Genomic DNA, 19,709 nt, shown 5'->3' with positions numbered 1-19,709 from the left:
TATGTGTGCTACTATGCCATGTTCAAATTGGATCAACATGTTGAGAGTCCACCTGGTTTAAGTTGCTTGAGATTTTGACATTCAGTGACAGTCTGTTTGAGATTGAAACAAACACGAATTAAGAAATGGGGAGTCACGTACCCATATGAAATAAGTGGTTTGAGAGATTTCAAAGTAAATATTCTTATGATTTATAGATGAAAAGAATTAGACGTGTTCGCCATATCCCTGTAATCCTGTTTGAAGGGGTGCAGTACAGCTGGTCGAATTGGTGGCTCAGTTTGATTTCTAGGAATGCTTATTCATTTGAAAACAGCCCTAAACTTCACTAAAAAGGAAGAGAGACTTCCGTCTTCTTTTAGGCATCCCTCCCCTCCCCGGTAATGCTCAACGCAGGTAGTAACACAAGCCCATCGATTCTGCTTCGTAGATTGACCCACACTGAGAGCCTGAGACGGTTAAAATTGGTACAAGCCATTTACAGGCCTACGCAAGCCATTGCTCATATCAACTTCACTCTCTCGCCCTGAAGATCAGAACTGGATAGAACAGTAATTGTGCTGGCGGTCGCAGAAAAAAGACGCTTTCAAGCATGGCACAGGTTGGGCCACAATAACACGCAAGTCGTTCATCCAAATTAATTACTAGTGCTAAACAATAAATAGAGACAAAAGCTATACTCCAAAGGGTTTCTTAGATAAGAGTCGTAACAATGCCGTCACTCCCTAGCAGATCTCAATATTTTACTTCTACTTGCTGCCCATTGAATGTGATCTATACAAGATCGATTTGAGAAGAACGAAGTTTGGAAAAAGTGAGTTCTTTTGAGGGGTAAACATTTATTTAACCTTTAAGCATGAAGGTACTTTTTATGATTATCTAAATTCTCCAGACAGGGGCTTGTGGAAATTGGATTGTTGTTTCTCAACAAAGTAATGGTACATTATATTACTTTTTTACTGCTAAATTTTGATAAGCAACTCAGACTTTGAACCTTAAAAGACTGCCAACATAAGCTTCAAGCTTGGATTGAATTACTCTCTCTCGCGCTCTTTTGTGGTTAGGCTTTGTGAAGAAGATCACAGTAGAAAAAAGGAGGTGAAAACCAAGAGGGCTCTGCACCCCTCCCACTATAAATGAAACCCCGCCACCAGCCTCCTCTTCCGTTCGCGCTTTCATTTTCCACTACCACCTAGAAAGCAGTGCCGCGCTCTCTCTCTCGGATAGACACGGCAGTATCGAAGTGATAAACAGCTTTCGGCGTTTTGCTTCTTCTTTCGTTTCCATCTTCCTCTGAAACAAAATTGTGCACCCCACACAAAGCCATGACAAGGCCTCTCCTCGAGCCACCATTCGTCTCCTCGGCCCCTCCTCCCAACTACCATCCCTCTCCCACAACGGCGACCTCCTCCGGCAATTGGTGGCCTTACTCCGGCGCCAAGGACTTCAAGTCCAACATCTTCGTCATCGTCATCTTCCTCGTGTGTGCTCTCGTCTGCGGCCTTGCCATCAACTGGACCATTCGCTTCTTCTTCCGCTGGTGGAAGGCTGACCAGAGAGAAGAGGCAAAAGGCCCCACCAGCGTTGCTCTCCAGAGGCGGCCTCCACCGACGCTGGTGTACTCTTCCGGGGCGGAGCTCGCCGGGGTGGACGCCGCCTGCGCCATCTGCCTCTCGGAGTTCGCCGATGGCGAGCGCGTCAGGGTGCTGCCGAGTTGCCGCCACGGCTTCCACGTCAAATGCATCGAAGCGTGGCTCGCTTCCCACGCTTCCTGCCCGACCTGCCGCGCGGAAGCGGACCCCGAGATGCCCCTCCCGGTCCCGGCCAACTGAGAAGGAAGGGCAGTGTTTCAGTCATTTGGAAGACCTTTAGAACCATTTACGTTGCCCCTTTGAGAGTTGTTGCAGCTTCTGTCTTCTTCCTATCATGGGAAGGAGTTTTTGATCTTCGGATTTTTCCTCTCATGTCATGAAGTCGTGAGGCTTTCTTGGTTTTGCGTGAAGCCATCGACGTGGCCTTTTGTTTCTCTGCAGAAAGAAGTTACTGATAAAGGCAAAGTTTTTCTTCGTTTCTAATTTATTGTTTTTGTTTCATTCCCTTTCTTCAAGATTCGTATACTTTGGTAGTTCTGGAGTCCTTTTAGTTGTTTATCGATTTGTTGATGCATTGATTATTTGTTACCTTTTGCTGGACATTAAAAGGTAGTGAGTGGTCCATGAGCTCTTTTACCCACTCGTAAAAAGTAATCTTGCTCAATCCCTACGCAAGAGAGCAAGACCATACAGTTTTCCCAGTTTGTCTTATATTCCTATAGATTAAATGCACTAGCTCTAGTTTTACTCAATGCGTGTCACACACACTCAAACGAAGAGAGAGAAAATGAGAGGGACCGAATGTAAGAATGTGCATGCACTCATCATCTTAAATACTATTCATATTAATCGATAAAAAAAAAACTCATTGATAAAAACTGCTGACAACAACAAAGAAGGTTGTTAGTTCCAAGGAGTTCGGTTATCATGAAAACAATTGAAATCCAAAAGTAGGGTTATACATGAGCTGAGTCGTTCGACTTGACTTGACTCAAATATTGATGGGCTCAAACTTGAGTCAAGCTATACAAGGTCAGCTCGAGATTGACTCCATAGACCGAGGCTTGGCTTGAGCTCCATTAGTTTAGTTTAAACCCATTTTACCAAACTCCCCATTTGACTTAATGTTTTCTCTTGGTTTTAAGTTTTGGAAATTATGAAAAAAAAAAAAGGATAACCTATATTAAACGAGCTTTACTCGAGTTTAATCGAGTCGAATTTTATATAATTTGTACTCGACACATTTATAAACTCAAGTTTTCAGTTAAGCTTGAGCTCAACTTGTTTACAAACGAGTTGAACCTCATCAAGTGAGTTTGAGTCGAGCTCAAATTGGCCCAAGTTGTACAGCCCTATCCAAACCCCATGAGATTCCTAGGCCAAAAGCCGATGCATGCCTCAAGGGGCCATGCCTTTTCAAAAAAAAAAAAGGAGAAACTTTTATTCATGTGTGGAAGAAAAACAAGAGAAGATATTAACTCAATAGACAACTACTGTACAATCATTTGGAAAAATTTCTCTGCATATATCTATTGGTAATTGTTAGTGCACACAGTTAGTGCTCATATTTAGCACTGCCCATATTCAGCAAACTCTTGAATGCAATATAATTTGTCATTTATTTTCATAAGCATTGCCCATGTTTCATAAACCTTTTCGTGTAATATTACAACTTGTCATTTATTTACCTATGCTTAGAGGCACGTCAATAATGTCGTTATGCACCATTCCCTTTCATTTATTTTCTTAGCATGACAAAGTAGTAGTAAAGGTGCTTAAACCATACGAAAATGATAAATAAATTATTCGAAACACTTGGTAGATCTGAAATGTGGCATCCAAATTCACAAGATCACTAGTGTATGGTAATTTGATCCTATGGTAGAAGGTCAATATATTTTCACATGCTGTCATGCGACTGTACGTTTTTTGTGTTTGGGCGGTGCAGCTTCCTATCGCATACTATTGACCTATTGACTTCATGCATATTATCAATGTCTTTTTATGTAAAAATTTGAACTTAAAAAGCATAAGAATTCCGAAACTGGATAAGGTAGGTCTCTCTACTCCTTTTTCTGGTTTTTTCAACTTTGAAAGCATTTTTGGGTTTTAACGACGCAAAGTTTCAACGTAGTCAAAAGTGGTGCAGAAATTAAAGGCACTAAAAAATTCATGGCACAATAGATGTTTTTGTTATTTTTATGAACTGTTTGACAACAGCAACATACTGCTATTATCCAATGAATCTATCTAAAAAAATAAGATAGGTTCATAGAATAGTATCTTTTATAATGTTTTATGAATCAGCATCATTTGTTATGGTAGATTCATGGGATAGTAGCAATATGTTATTGTTACCAAACGACCTCTTATTATATGTACATGAAAGCTGGAAGCTACCTTCGTTTTAGACATAAGATAAGCATACGATGAATGAAGCACAATTATTATTAGTTGTGTCACATACAAAATTGATATCAATTTAATAAGGACATATTTGATTGTATGAATATGGTAGGATTGTTTTGATTAAATAGACCCGCAAACATCCTTTTTCGTTCAAAGGATTCAGAAAATATTATCAATGACTTCCTGAAGTTTCGAACCTTTTCGGCCATATTTGGTATCCTCCAAATTCAATTTACATGGCTTTTACGCAATTGCATTTGGAATCGGATCATGAAGTAATTAGAGCGGAACCTTAACTGATTCCACACTCACATCAGGTTCAAATTTTAAGTTTCTAGGTTGCAGAAGTGCACATCGGAGCATGCGTTCATATTTCACGACAAACCCAAAAAGTTGGTTAGGATTTGGATTTGTTAGATACGTCTAGATGTCAATTGATTATATTCAGATTGAATATCCCATTGAATTGCTGGAGAAAAGTTGGACGTAGAAAAAATTTAACATCCAACTAAGAAATTTGATCCGAATTTAAGCAATTACATTCAATCCTATTCATATTCGATTTCAGACAAGTATCCGATTTTAGATTCAGAATCAATTTTAAATAGATATCCTATACCCAATACCCATATATTTTGAAATCAGTTTTTAGCCTATCAGAATGTGGTTTAAATTCAGCTTTGCATTTAAAGTCAGATTCAGATTATGAATCCAAATATGTGAATATTTGATAAATAAGATCCAATTTGAATTGAATTCATTAACATTTCTATTTGGATAGAATGCAAACTAATGTTCTCAGTTAAATTCTTTTAATCTGAATTACCTTACCGTCGAGTTGCGCTAATAAGTCAGGATTAAAAGTGGCCGTAATTTTGATCAGAATTGGATTTGTTTACGCATATTTGGCTGATTCAAATTCCCCACGCTTCCTTCCTTGCACGTTCTCCATCAAAATCAACGGCTCAGATCCAACTGCTCTGAGTTGTTCGTGTGATCGTGACGTCACGTTTTCCTTCCACTTCTGGTAAAGCTAGAGATAGAGGGAGAACAATGTGTCTGCGGCACGCCTGAGGGAGAGGGGGTGGTCGGATCACACCTCTAATCTCGTCGCCCATTGGATTTCGAGAAGCCGTGAAAGGGGAGAGTGGCTGGGGGCGGCAACTGGTGCGATTAAATCGGGGTGCCATGAGATACGCCGGCGCACCGGATTCCGTGAACCGGAGATCGCTTCTCGGAGTGAAGGAGGCCGCGCTGACCGGACGAAAACCGCCGGCCCCTGGGACCGCTGGTCCGGTCTCCGATCGCGACTGGTGGGCCTTCTGATCAACCCGAAGTGTGGGGTTTCTGGTCTTGTGCGTTTCCTTTTCCTGTTTTTGGAATTCTTTTCTTCAGGTAAGGTCGACGTGATTTCGTTTCTTCATTTCCTTATTGATTTCCTTTTCTCTTAGTTTTGCTATATGATTCGTTCTGCTACGATTTTAAGAGGGTTGACCTGAGAATTTGAAATTCTGGTTGTCACTTTTGAGGTTCCCCCAAAATTCCGTGTTTTTGGATCCCGGTCGTTTAATGTTGCAACTCGTCCACGGATTTCTAGCAGGTATTTTTCGGATTTCAAATCATCTTTCGCTGTGACAAACGGGGGGCATGATCTAAGGAATTCCTTTTCATGGTGATGCTGGTTTCGGCGTACTGAATTTGGAACTCTTTATCACGACTTACGTTTTCGGGGATTGGCACTGAAACTTTGCGTTACTGGGAGTTATTAAAGAATGTGGGACGAAGTTTTATTTGGATAGCTGTTGAAAGTAGGCGCTAATAGAAATTATGTTTTGAATTCAGCTGCTTCATTTGGTCTCCACCCCTTTTTATGGTTTGGGTATCATAGGTATATCCGTCCATCGTCAACCTTTTAGTTCCATTGGTTATAATTGATAGACATCACACAATTGCACGTTATGGCGCATTCAGACTCGGGTAAAGCAGAGCAGATCATTTCCGAGTTTTACTTGAAAAGCCTGCAAATAATACTGGAATCGAGGATCCCTTGTATACGTTCTCAATATCAGAACACTGACCATTGCGTGTCAGGCTCTTCCCGTTCAAAGCGGAGGGACAAATGGTTCAGTCTGGCCGTTGGAGAATGTTTAATGGCTGCAGAGTGCATGAATATGTGGTACAAGAATGTTGGAGGTCCACTGGTCTTAGATGTAATTCTTGTTCAGGAAACAGGATCAGAAGGGGAAGGCTCTAGTTTGGGTGTTGGACGACTATTGAAGCAGAACTCTGTGGGTGTGTCCTCTCCTAGGGGGCAGCCTCTGAATTCCTGGGGCGTTGGAAGTGATAATATTACTTCATCAAGAACAAGCAAGCAGACAATCATAGAGAGATGGGTTCTTCAGTGTGAATCTCTAAGGGGAAGCACTAGGAATTTTTCATTGGGTAAGATAAGGGCAGGTGGTGGAAATGCAAAGTATGAAGACGGAAGCACTAGTGGACGGAGTAATACTGGAGGGATTGAGGTTGGATCGCCACAGATGTCCACACATTCTATTGATGGACACCCTGTCATTAAGCGGATGTATAAGAGGCTAACTATAAGTTTGCGTTCCATCTATGCGACTTCAAGACTCCTGCCTGCCTATGGACTTTTTCGAATGCTTAACACCACAAACAATGTCAGCAATTTTAATCTTAGCTACAAAGTTTCGTCCTTTTCAGAACCTTTTTCACGCACAGAAGAGGAGTTAATGAAGCTGTTCAATTTCTCCCCTTTAGAGACACCTTTTGGTCAGCTCAATGCATCTGTATGGTACCGCACATGCCTCTCAGATTTGAATATTGAGTCTTCCACACTGATAGCACCACAGATAATAGTAGACTATGTTGGTAGTCCTGCTGCCGATCCTCTGAAGATATTCTCATCTGGATCACCTGCTCAATCTATGGATAGATCTGGTCGAGCCACTTCTTTTCCAGTACAACAGTTCAAGTCACCTTCTTCTGCCCCATTTCAGCGTCCTCATAGTTGGACAAGTGGTCTTCATAGAGCTGCCCCATATACCCACACAAGCTCATCCCCATCAAATCCTCTTGCTACATCCCCCTCACCGTCCACATCATCAGATGCTAATGTTTCACCTTCAAGTTTATATATGCATCAAAACAGATATCATAATCATCATCTGATAGGTAATTCCCCTCCTATAAGCTCACAAATGAATGCCCAACGATCTTCATCATTTAGTAGTAGATCTTTAGCTCATAAGAAGGTTGTGAATACAGATGAGTACTGGCCCTCACCTCCATTTTCACCATCTTCTTCCCCATCTCCACCAACAAATTCATCTGGTCGTAATCTATTATTGTCTCGTGATTCTCGTAGACGTTTTGAAAGTGCTCCTGTGAGCATTCCTCAGCCTTTGTCTGGTCGAAGTCCAGGATATCCAACCTCAAGCTCGTCTGAATCAAACAGGTTTCCTCTCCCACCTCCATCCCCTAAGTTTTCGAAGCCCGAGAGTTTCTCTCAGGACGATAGCAGTAGGGCTTCCATTGGCAACAATTTAGGATATCAGGAATATTCTGAAAGTAAAAGCTTCAGGAAGCTGGATTCTCTAAAACCAGGGGAATTTTACCCAGGCACCACAAACCTGCATATATACTCTGGTTCAAAGGTAATGGTATTTGCTCTAATGAAAAGCTAGTATTCTGCACCATTTTGAAATTGTTTTACATAATTTTGCCTGTTCAACCTGTGTCTGCTTCTCTTCCTCAGGTGCTCAAAGATTGCAGAGATGATTCTGGTCGGTTCTCAGGAATGGTGTCTTCCAGCAGCTCACCACGCATTGGATTTTCAAGGAGCTCAAGCAGGGTATCTTTCCAAGATGAGCTAGATGATTATGATTTTTCATGTCCATTTGCTGTGGATGATGTTGATGTGTCAGATTCTCCGAAAAGGTAGTCCTCAATCCTTGTTTTTTTTAATCTAAGTTGCATTTGCATGTTAATAGAAAGGCCAACATTAGCATATAGATAGACTTTGCAAGTAACACTGACACTTCATGTATATGTTTGCGAGCTTCCTGCGGTACATTTTTATATGAGTAACATACAATGCGTGTTGAGCTGCTGGATGACACCATTCCTGACAACTTGTTGCCGTGGATCAATTTTCTAGGTCCTCATCTATGCTTACTAAATGGAGTAAAATTCAAGACAATGTTCCACATTGCCACATAAGATGCATACACAACTTTGTCTGATTTTACAGCATAGAACAGAAGTGTTAGATAATCAACAGTGAACTTCATGGCCAAATCCAATCCTTCTCTGATACTACCCTCACAAATAATCTGAATTTTGTCTTTTTGAATTTAGTTGACCTTTCAAATTTTTGAGGCTTCATCTAAGAAAAGGGACCAGTCTTTGTATGGAAAAACACATTTATTAGCATTCTGTAACTTTGTTATTTTCTTTGGAATGTCTCTTTAAAATTGATTCTTTTTTGTGGTTAATGTCATTTTATTTTCTTGTACATCAATTGTGCTTTTCCTGACCTATAGAGGCCGATATATATGGCAGTTCACTGCTTGTTCTCCTGATAATTTCTTGTCTGTTGTATTTTTTTGTCAGTGGCAATATATTTTTAAGTTGCTTTCATTCAGTGATTCATATTCTTTTATATAGTTTTATGACTTTTTTTTTCTTCTTAAACTGCTTCTTTTTAAGCTGTCCATAGCTTTAGTCCTGTCTTCCTTATATATATATATATATATATATATATATATATATATATATATATATGCTAGACTACTCTCTCGCTGCATTTTCCTCCAACCTGGGTTAACAGGTTTATTTTAAAATTTATTTCAATTTGGTTTTTTTTTTTGGGATGGTTCAACTCCTTTGGTCCTTACGTATGAGGAACGTCATTTCAAATGGGACAGAAGTGGAAAAGCATTAGTAATGCTCTAGAGGGCCCTGCTCTTTTGTCTCTGTATAGGCATCATTGGAGAACAAGGGGTTTGGTTAGCTAGGGAATAGACTGATTCACAACCTCCTTCCACCTTAGATGTGTCTCTCTTCTCTTCACCATGAAGTTGTAAAATATCTTATCCGGTTTCATGCTCTTAAACTAATTCCTAGTAATTTTGCTCTTGCCTTTAATTTGATCCATGATTTTCAGATTTCTTCATGACTATAAGCTGGAAATTGCAATATACTGTGTATTTAGTAATATCTTCAATAGAACATGTGTAATGCCCCACTTTGAAAAGTTTATTGAAGATTGTAGAGACCTTTAAAAGTTTATGAAAGAGGCTGTTAAGTGATTGATTGTCTTGGTTCGTAGTTTTTTTAGGGTTGCAATTGAAGTTGCTAGAAGCGGGTTGGGATCCATCAAACAAGAGCCTAAGCTCAATGTGAGAGTTGGTATCAAAGAGTTCAATACTCATACCTGAGATCCCACATGCATCTATGCATGTGCCTTAAGGGGTTGTTTAGGAGCAGTAACAGTGTATTATTGTTCCATGCATTTGCCCCAAAAGTGGGGCAGATTGATAGAATACTTTTCTAAGTGTACAATGAATCTAACCGATTTTTGAATTAGATGTATGAGATAGCAATATAATGTTATTGTTCCCAAATGGCCCCTACAAGGGGTGGATTGTAACGCTTAGTCCTGTGTGTAAGATTGTGAGAAATCTTTGGAAGACTTATCAAGAGGGTTTGTAACAACCTACCCATTCTCTCACCAAGCTGGGGTCCCTGGTCTAATGGATCCCAACTCGCATCCATGCAGTTTCGGTTTCAACTTGAAAAAAAAAAAAGAATCAGGATAACCAATCACTTAACAACCATGTTTATAAGCCATAGAAGATTTCTCACCATCTTCAATACATGACTAAACTTGTCAAAGTGAGACATAACAATCCACCCCCTTAAGGCACATGCGCCTATGCGTATGAGACCTCAGGTCCAAATGTAGCAACCGAGCCCACTTGTGCACCGGTCTTGGGCCTCTGGTCCGATGAATCCCAACCTGCCTTCTAGCAATTTAGGTACCAGCCAGGACAACCAATCACTTGAGAACTTTTTTTATAAGTATTTGAAGATCTCTTACAATTTTCAATGCAAAACTAGACTTTTTTAAGTGACATTCCAACATGCATATTAACTCACGATGGAAAAAGAGAGAGAGCAGGATAAACCTACAAAGTTATGCATGAAATGTTTGCATGCTTGCACCATTGTTTTGGTTGGTTTTCATGTAATTCAATTGTATTAAGAAAGGGAATGCCCTTCTGCAGGAGTGCTGACAGTAAAGAATCTTCAGATCCTGCACAAGTCTTCCTTCCAGCAAGAAAGTCACAAGATGCGGCTGTTGGCATGCTTGTACACATGCTAAGGACCGCGCCACCTCTTCGGCAAGATCGCAGCTACTATTCTCAGGCATCTAGATCTGAGTTTGATGGTGGTGACCTTAATGACATTGGAGCATCTGGGTTTCTCATCTCCCGGAAGGCTTCTGATGCACTGGAAGAACTTCGTAGCTACAAGGCCATGAAAGACCTGCTTCTTTCCCAGAGTAGGATTCAACCATCAGATCACTGAAGCAGTCATGGCGACAGTAAGCGGTTACACATTGGTTGTGGCTTTGGAAGGAAATCGGATCGAACTTCTTACGTAAATTGAGCTGATAAAGGGGTGTGTTTTGCCTACCAATCAAGCATCTGTAAATATTCTGCTGCTGTATTCGAAACCTCACTGTTTTAATGCTGACTGCCCATGGTCTTCTGTCCAATTTGTCGCCTATCTTCTTCATCCCTTTTTTTTGTTTTTATTTGAATATACTAATATATAACATTGCTCAGAGAATCGAGAAAAAGAGGCGAGAGGGCAGGTGGGGCCTTGGTCTCCCTTGAAGTTTTGAAAAATAAAAGGTATATATTGAAAACGTTCAATACGCCTTTTTTCTTGAAATTTTGATAGGTAATACTAAAACTTTCTTTCGTAAAATTTTCTTTCCTACCGGTAGATCCAGATATGTTATGTCTCCCCGCATTATCTTGCATCACTAGGCACATGTCTAAACTATGGTACTTGAAATAGGAGCCTTTAACTTTATTTTCTGAAATACAATAAAAGGGCGAGCACATAGTGGTACTGGATTGATACACGTCCGTTGGATTTCACTAATAGCCCATCTCCCATTTTGAATTAATAGGTACTAGACCCGAACCTGGGGTTTGGATGGTCATGCTATAGAGAAACCCAAGCATCTCATTAATAAAGTGGTCGGCCAGATACAAGGAAATTTCCTATTTTAGGCGTATCTACTGTTTATAATTTAAAAAAAAAACTAAGTTTTGCGATTTTCTCTGTAAAGGCCTCCCTTCATAAAATCTGGGAAATACGGGCCTCAAGGAGAGTTCTTCTAAGTTTAAGAACAGAACACATTAGCTGAACTTTAAGAGTGTGATTTAGTCATAGAGGGTGTTTAAAAGGAAATTTGCAATGACTGGTTTTTTTTCTCGAGTTAACACAAATTCACTTTATGTTCTCATTTGACAGTTTTCATGGAAAGTGTGGATTTTTATAGATAAATAACAAATTTTTTTTTTATTATAAGCAAAACTAAAATATGGCTTGAAAATAATATTTCCCCCAATATAAGAAGGCCATTACTCCAAATCCCTGACTTTTTGGATCCAAACACGGAAAATGACAGAAATAATACGAGCTTGGCCCGGGTAAAACGTGATCCTTGGACGCCTTTACAATTAGCGCTTCAGCCTTGGTCGTGGTTGGATCTGAATACCATATAAAGAGCACAAGGTCGTAACGAATGCAGAATATACTGAGAAAAAGGAATCCTAAGTGAGATAAGCTCCGGCGAATAGCTTAATTGTGATTTTTCGACAGATAATTTTATATGATCATTCTCTGTTCATTGAATTTAGTTACATTTGGATCTGGTTCAGCGCTACTTTCCTGAACTTAATACATACACGAACTTGGATTAAGCTTCAACTACTTGTGTCTGGTATGTGCTCAATTTTTACAAACCGCATAAATGAGTTTGCACAGATCAGCTTCAGGGTATAATGAGATTTTTACAGCGAAAACCCGGACGTAAGCAAAAATTTGATTAGCGTACATAAGAATGTGGTGATAATGAAGGATGATCTTAACTTGTTTAGATAACATGCAGGTCCTTGTGTTTCTCGCATTCAATTAGTCGACAGTGACAAAATTAACACTTTATGATCTAAAATGATCTGAAAAACACGATAATTTTCTTTTATTGATCTTCAAGATCATACAAAGTTACTAAGTAGTGCCGGATATAGGTTAAGGTCGATGGAAAAACATAAACAGACAAAGGACAGCCTGATCAGATTGATCACCATACCTCATTGCTTCAATTTATACTAATGATAAAAGCGTAAAAATGTTAGATTTGTTTTTCTACCAACAGTGAGCGCAGGCTGAGTTTGTTCATTATCATATACTACCAAACCCTCGGTGTACTTTCAAAAGCTTCCTGTTCGAAGAAAAGAAAAGCGACTCTATGACACTGACATTAAAAAAGATGAGCAAAGATCTGCAAATTATATAATTTTTAGATATGTGGCTGCACCAGTCCCTGAAAGAATATCTTTCCAAGAATTCAACTCGCGCAATCAAAATCTCCATTACATAATACTCTATAATTAATTTCCAAAGAGTATCATTCGTATCCAGTGTCGGCAGCATGCAATTTTTTAATTAAAGCTGTTTCTTTCTTTTATTTATTCCTGTAGGACTGCGCATGTGGCCGCCACACTCTCCCACTATATGGAAGTCTCCTCAAGCTTGTGCTCCCCACAAGCCTCGTCTATGCACGCACCAACTTTCCCATATTTGCTGTAGTTAAGTTAAACACCTGCGCTACTTCATTTTATTCCGATACCGCCTGTCGGTGCTCCTGGTGGAATATTATATATAGGAATAGGATGGTCTGGATATCGACTGGTGGTAGCCAGGTTTCTTGTGAAAGGGTTGACTCAGCAGCAAAATTAAAAAGTAACTAAGATAGATGGATGACGATCGATGGGGAATGACGATGACAAGTTGTCGATACTTATCAGAAGCTGCTGGATTACAGAAAAAGTCACAACTAAGTATCATATCGCAGCCAGAGAAGTGACAACCTGTTTGTCCTCTGTTCCCTGTGAATCTGTAAGTACCCTTCCCACATGCTTGAACATCTAGGCAACACAGAGGAAAGGAGGGAGAAAAGTATGAATGCTGTCATTCTGCTTTCTCCTCCCCACTTGAACTAGCACAGAGGAGGGGAGAAAAGTATGAATGCTGTCATTCTTGCTTTTCTCCGGTAGCCCTTCTGTGTTTTGAGGATGAAACAGAAGCTCCTTCCGGTTGCAGAGGAGTCCCATGGATGGAGGTGGATTCAGAACGCCATATCAAATGAAAAGAAGTTGAGCCTTTCGATATTACATCTAAAAAATGTCATAAAAAATGATGGAGAGCCTTCTTCATGGATATGTGGCTTTAGATTTCTTTTTTCTAATCATGTGGTCTATGTGTGAGTCGGTTCAGTTTTCTTCCGTTGACAAAGATCTGGGAAGTCGTTGGAGAGGAATCGTAGATCATACGAACTGCCAAAACACATTTAATTCAAAAGGATAGATTTTTGGTAGCTCACTCCTCGGCACTTGCAAGTTGCATCGAGTAGGATCGGATGAGACCAAGTGAAAATGTGATTTTGACAGGTAATCGGATTTACTTTTCTGCATGGTATTTTATGAAGCCCAATCCTAGTGACCAACTGTCGTACTGAAACTATGGTACCAGAAAACTATAGTTTCGTCATTCATGGTTATCAATTCTTGGGCTCATGGAAAATGCGTTTCCGAGAAGCCTACCGAAAGGGCACCTGAATGCTTCTCCGAGAATGGAAGAAACACAGGAAATTCTGTTGAAAATATTATATTTTAAAGGTTTATATATATAAGATCATTAAAAAACTTGAAACAATGCCCAAATTTCGAGTTTTGAATAACTCATACTTAAAGAGTATGTTTGATTTGCTGTTCTTAGAATAAGCAGAATAGATGATCTGTTCTGCTGTTCATCGGAACAGGAGCAGCTAGTCAAGGAAGCATTACTGTACGTCTGTTCGTCGTTTGGTTTCCACGGAACGGAACAAGCGTGTGATTCCTTTCACTCGTTTGATTACCGTGGTCAAGACAATTCATAATGACGTCGCTTAATACCAGTAAAATTACAGCAAAATATCAAATAAAAACTGCAACATTAGCCAATAATGAGGAGAACTTCCATTGTACGATAATGTTCTTCTTCAATATCAAAAGAACAAGAAATATGAAAAGGTTACCAAAGAAATAGCTTACCCTCCAACTTGTCCAATTTAGTACCCAAAACAAATCTTCTGCAGATGAGAAACCAGAGTAGCATTACCATCAAAAACTATGAAAAGGTAGAAGAATTGAAGTTAACCGTGCAAGAGTGCTATTATGCCTCAGAATTGATCAGTTAAACAATGGAGAACTAGTTTTACATCGCGTTAGATCCGATTTGTCTTTACCTTCTCTAATTGTAATTTACCTACAAACAAGGACAAAACGGAAACTACGGAACATGTCTCTACCATTTCAATCAATTCCATCCATTTCACATCAATCGAAAGAAAGGGTTCCTTGGAATTGATTTTGGATGCCACTTTGCTGTAACTTCACCAAAATAAACCCATGAAATTACCAAAGGTCTCACCAGAACTACCACGCCGAAAAATCTCTTTCCCTCAATAGAGTTCTGCAAATGCATCATGAAACTAATCTCGTCACCTAAATCAGACACCTCTGCAACTGAATTCTCTGTTGAACCAACAAGAGGCAAGTCAACATCACAAAAGAAGAAGCCAGCGGCGAGATGAGGGAAGAAGAATGCACGTTGTGAAGGAGGTCGCAAGAACTTTGTCCAGTGTTTCTGTTCTTTACCACGGGAACCCGGAGTTCAAGAATTTTCTGCTGTCCAATGTTTGTGTCGACTTATTCAAATACAGAACGATGTGTTAGTGTTCTGGCACATATCATTATGTCAAACACAATCCAACTCATTCTGGCACATACCATTATGTCAAACACAATCCAACTCATTCTGCCACGGTGATCATACGTTACAAGATGGTTGACAAATCAAATGCTTGAACTGCAGGGCCCATTCTTTGCTATATCATTAAGATTATACTGATGTTTAGGCCATCTTCTGTCGTCATTAATCTAAGGAATACCCCACCAGACTCTGCTTCCACTGCGGATCTGCATTGGAGATGTTCAAAAACAAAAAAAAAACACATAAACAGAAGGCTTCTAATAAAATATGATTGCAGAAAAACGCAAGGTTACATTGCACCAGATCCTTTCGCCGCCTCAAGGGTTGAGCCGAAGGACTTTAAATTATGGGAGAAGCCGTCTGGGGATGTTAGGATTTTCGTTTCCTTGGTGCATTAAATTAGTTTGAAGATATCTACGCCCACATAATTACTTCACCAAGATGGAATTCCTTCACATACAAAAACAAAAAACCAAAAAGTCAAGGCACACCATTACATCTGATCGACGTAGGTCGCACAGCACTAGCCAAAGAAAAAAAAGAAGTACGAAAACAAGCACACAGAGAAGAAGAAGAAGAAGAAGAAGTAGGAAGAGGAGTGTATAGTCAGCATGATGATCATCATTAAATAACTAGTGGATTGTGGGCAGCTCACGAAAGAAGGCGAGTGCCCGCTTACTTTTTGAGGGTGACCGCGTGTGTGACACATGCTGCTACTATTTTTCTATTCGGGGGAAGGACATCAAGGCTGGAGCAGGTTTGAACCAGGGGAAGAAAAAGAAGAAGACTGTTATTAGTAGAAAAAAGAAAAGAATAGCGGGAAAGAGGAAAAGAAAGAGAGGAGAGAGACGGCCGTAGGTTTCAAGGCGTGCGCGCCACGCCTCCGCGGCCAAGGAGACGTCCTCGAGCGCGTGGGGATGGCAACAGCGATCCCCATTAAACTGTAAGAAGGTATGGGCAGGATAGACCGAAGCTGATTACATCATCTCCTTGCTAGTTCTCGCTGTCGCCTCCACGTATCGCTCACCATGCATTGAAATGATCTGGGAAAGGAAAACGATAGTATCGGCCAAATCAGATGCTAGAGCACGATATCCGCCAATACAATAATAATCAGAATAACAATAACAACAGAAATTTTTATTTTTACTATAAACTTGCTTGCAGAGGATGGTTCTAGACATGTTATTTGTTCTGTATCTTATGTAAGCATACTACTAGCATTCTTCATTATTAGACTACGCTTGCCTTTCTGCCGCTTTCATCCTACTCTTTCATTTGTTGCTGGTATACTTGTATCCTTCCAAAATCTTGAAGGCGTTTCTTTTGCGCGTTTCTTTTGCCAAGGTAATGTCGAAGGAAAATAATTCCTAGTCTCTCTCTCTCTCTCTCTCTCAATTTATCTATTTCAGAAATGCACCCATGAAAACTCACTTCCATATATAATTTCAGAAAGCTTGAATTTGATGGTTATATAGACAAACACATACTATTACTGCTACTAAAAAGTTATGAAACTATAGATGAAACTAGATATTTCTCATTTGCGTAGAATTGGACATACGAAGTTATGTGTTGAACCGACGCAATTATGAAGCAATTCATAAGATCTCCAATTTACAAATGTTTATTAAACTTATATTTGTACACACGTCATCTCCACGTTTGTAAAGTCGGTCAATGTTACAAGCCGATGTTTCTGATATATAAATGAAACTCTGCAAGTGAAATGACTTTGGGCAGTTCAAAATTTTCACAAAAGAGATTCTAAACGTAATTGAGTAGTATGATGCATTATATATATATATATATATATATATATAGAGAGAGAGAGAGAGTGTGTGTGTGTGTTCTCTGTGTTTTCTTGGTCTACCTACACTTTGGTTTATTGGGGCTGATTATTTGTGCACTATGTAGCACCTGTGCTGCAATGCGTGCATCTTTACTTGATCTGAGCCGAAGACACGACTTGGTTTTAGAAATGGACGGCCAACAGCTGCAGAATAATATTGTGGCCTCCGAATGCGCTTATCTACGAACAACTCCCGCCTCCTGGCTCCAACAGTTGAATGTAGAGATCTTTGACTAGCAAATTAAACCCGAAGGAAGGGGGAGAGAGAGAGAGGAAGAGAGTTCAAGACTTAGCTAATTCTTCAATTGTTGATATCCGCCTTGTTTGACATGCACCCATCTTCCATAGGACGTGCATTCACGCCTTCAAAGACATGGTTCATGCCTTCATGCAAGGCTGCTGCCATCTTTTGCTTCCTGTATATTCCTGGATTCGACTCATTCCATTTTCTTACTATAATTTTCAAGTTAAAGACTGATCAGAATGTGAAATGTAAGACTTGAGTTGTCGAGAGACACCAAAAATCGTCTAATCTAATAGATGAGACGACTTGCTCCCATCTTTACAACTAAATTATTAATTTGTTTCATGCGATCAAACTATCTGACTTGGAGATAGCTTGTGCAATGGTATATTTCTAGGCATCATTGACGTATAAAATATTACTTTGGTGACATATGGGCTCCTCTCAGGCCCCGAGAGGATGTGGCACGTCATATCTTTTGACCGCTTCTCTACCCCGAAGATATCATCTTATTCATCAAATCCGACGGCTCTGAGATTCCGGCGGCAACTGACTGCCGAACAGAAAGGCGCATATCAACGTTGTTCACTTTCTGTCTCTATAAATTGGTGAAGCCAGGCGTGTGCTCTCCACACTCTCCCCCCAACACCCTCTCTCTCTCTCTCTCTTTCTTCAGTTGGCAATGGCCGCTTACTTGCCTTCTTCTGTTCAACTTAACCAAATAAACCATATAGTGGACAAGCCTGGGAACAGCTGTCCGGCCGACACGGTAGCGAAAGAAGAGCCTTTCGACTACTCCCAGCGTGCACAATGGCTCAGGGCCGCTGCCCTCGGCGCCAATGATGGCCTCGTCTCTGTTGCCTCCCTCATGCTGGGTGTGAGCGCAGTTAACCAATCGGTCAAAGCCACCGTCGTCTCGGGTCTCGCCGGCCTCATCGCAGGAGCATTCAGCATGGCCATCGGCGAGTACGTCTCCGTCTACTCCCAAGTCGACATCGAGCTCGCGCAGATGAAGAGGGAGAGGCGGTATGCCGATGTTGAGGTGTCGGCGGAGAAGGAGCAGGAGGAGAAGGAGAAGCTGCCGAGCCCTTTACAGGCGGCCGGCGCATCGGCACTGGCGTTTGGCATCGGGGCAGTGGTGCCGTTGCTGAGCGGCGCATTCATCAAGCAACGATGGACCAGGGTGGGCGTGGTCTCTGGTGTCTCGACCTTAGCTCTAGCCCTCTTTGGCTGGACCGCCGCTAAGCTCGGTGGCTCGTCAGTAGGAAAATCGACGGTTCGTGTTGTTGTTGGAGGATGGGCAGCCATGCTTGTAACTTTTGGGGTGCTTAAGCTCTTTGGTATGGCCTTCAAATTGGACATATCTCAGTCGGCTTAGTTCAGCTCTACCATGATCCAGAGGATACTTGTACCTACCAGGGTCGTCATGGTTCAAGAAACCTAGTCGTGGCCTTCCTTCTTGAATGCCCGGTGAATAAATTTATGTTCAGTTTTAGGCTTCTTAAGAGATCGGCTAGTGTAAGATACTAAATGTATTGTTGAAAATATATCTATGTTCTCTGTATGTATCTTGTCTCATGGCCATCAACGCGAGAGATAGATGGCATAACGATGACGATCAATGAGAATAGTTGCATGTTAATTTAGTTATGTGGATGCATATTATTTTCTTCTGTCTCGTAGAAAGCTAGAGCAAAGCAACATGGTGGACGTTGTGAAACCAATGCGATTCCAGCTCCGTTTAGGACTCATCAGAAAAAAAGGGACAGTAAGCTCTCGCCGGTTGCCCGTGTTCTATATCAGGTCGTATCAACCATAAACTATTAATCATATATAATTGAGCGCAATGGCTATCCTGCGTCCATAGGAGAGGTTAGCACTTGCTAGGCAGAACAGGTTTGAAAAGGTCGCCATATATCGATTGACCTATTAGTTCCCATAATGGCTGCCGCCGCCGGTTTCAAAAGTCAGGATGCATGAAAAGAAACACGAACCCTGACTCACCGCCCGCCACGGCAGGTGGTTTGTGTAGGGAACAAACCAAGCTAAATTTTTATTATAACTTGGCCTACCATGTGGTTATAAAATTTTATGTCAGTATCAAGTTGATCAGGAAAATAGTCATAGGCTCCACTGTTAGAAAGTGTCACTTCTATGCAAACTTTTTAGATAAAATATATTACTGTCTCTACTTACATTGGTGATCGTTAATTTTCTTTAATATCAGAGAAACAACACTTTCAGTGGAAGACCAGTCATGAAATATTTAATAACGGAATGGTATTGTTGATCTTTATTTACTCTCACATACATACATATCTGTACCCGTATACATACAAATTTTTTTTTATGAGGAATGCCAAATTATAGTTTCAAAATTTTAACAAGAGTCAAAATATAAAAATTTTCAAAAGTTTTAAATAAAATAAATAAAACTTCTAAAATTTACATGTAAATTTTAAAAAAATTGAGGAAG

At 40.4% G+C, this 19,709-nt stretch overlaps 3 protein-coding genes across 4 annotated transcripts; all 3 read left to right on the top strand.

Annotated features, from left to right (window-relative positions):
* Nucleotides 1-961: 961 nt before the first annotated feature.
* Nucleotides 962-2,242, top strand: LOC116260967 (RING-H2 finger protein ATL79-like). The gene has a single exon (XM_031639522.2). The coding sequence runs from the start codon at nucleotides 1,326-1,328 to the stop codon at nucleotides 1,830-1,832; it is 507 nt and encodes a 168-aa protein (XP_031495382.1). The 5' UTR covers nucleotides 962-1,325; the 3' UTR covers nucleotides 1,833-2,242.
* Nucleotides 2,243-5,043: 2,801 nt separating this feature from the next.
* On the top strand, nucleotides 5,044-10,803 carry LOC116260558 (autophagy-related protein 13a). 2 transcript variants are annotated; one of them, XM_031639001.2, is made up of 4 exons: nucleotides 5,044-5,396; nucleotides 5,602-7,675; nucleotides 7,777-7,958; nucleotides 10,310-10,803. In XM_031639001.2, the coding sequence occupies exons 2-4, from the start codon at nucleotides 5,960-5,962 to the stop codon at nucleotides 10,611-10,613; spliced, it is 2,202 nt and encodes a 733-aa protein (XP_031494861.1). In that variant the 5' UTR covers nucleotides 5,044-5,396; nucleotides 5,602-5,959; the 3' UTR covers nucleotides 10,614-10,803. The 2 variants fall into 2 exon arrangements, with proteins under 2 accessions (XP_031494861.1, XP_031494863.1); XM_031639003.2 differs by having other exon boundaries at nucleotides 5,599-7,675.
* A 7,072-nt stretch (nucleotides 10,804-17,875) lies between these two features.
* On the top strand, nucleotides 17,876-18,887 carry LOC116261142 (vacuolar iron transporter homolog 1-like). Its single transcript, XM_031639772.1, has one exon. The coding sequence runs from the start codon at nucleotides 17,916-17,918 to the stop codon at nucleotides 18,609-18,611; it is 696 nt and encodes a 231-aa protein (XP_031495632.1). The 5' UTR covers nucleotides 17,876-17,915; the 3' UTR covers nucleotides 18,612-18,887.
* Nucleotides 18,888-19,709: the final 822 nt, after the last annotated feature.

This window comes from Nymphaea colorata, chromosome 9 (assembly GCF_008831285.2).
Source record: "Nymphaea colorata isolate Beijing-Zhang1983 chromosome 9, ASM883128v2, whole genome shotgun sequence".
Taxonomy (NCBI): domain Eukaryota; kingdom Viridiplantae; phylum Streptophyta; class Magnoliopsida; order Nymphaeales; family Nymphaeaceae; genus Nymphaea; species Nymphaea colorata.
The sequence above is the reverse complement of the archived record's forward strand: the minus strand, read 5'-3'. Positions and strand labels throughout refer to the sequence as shown.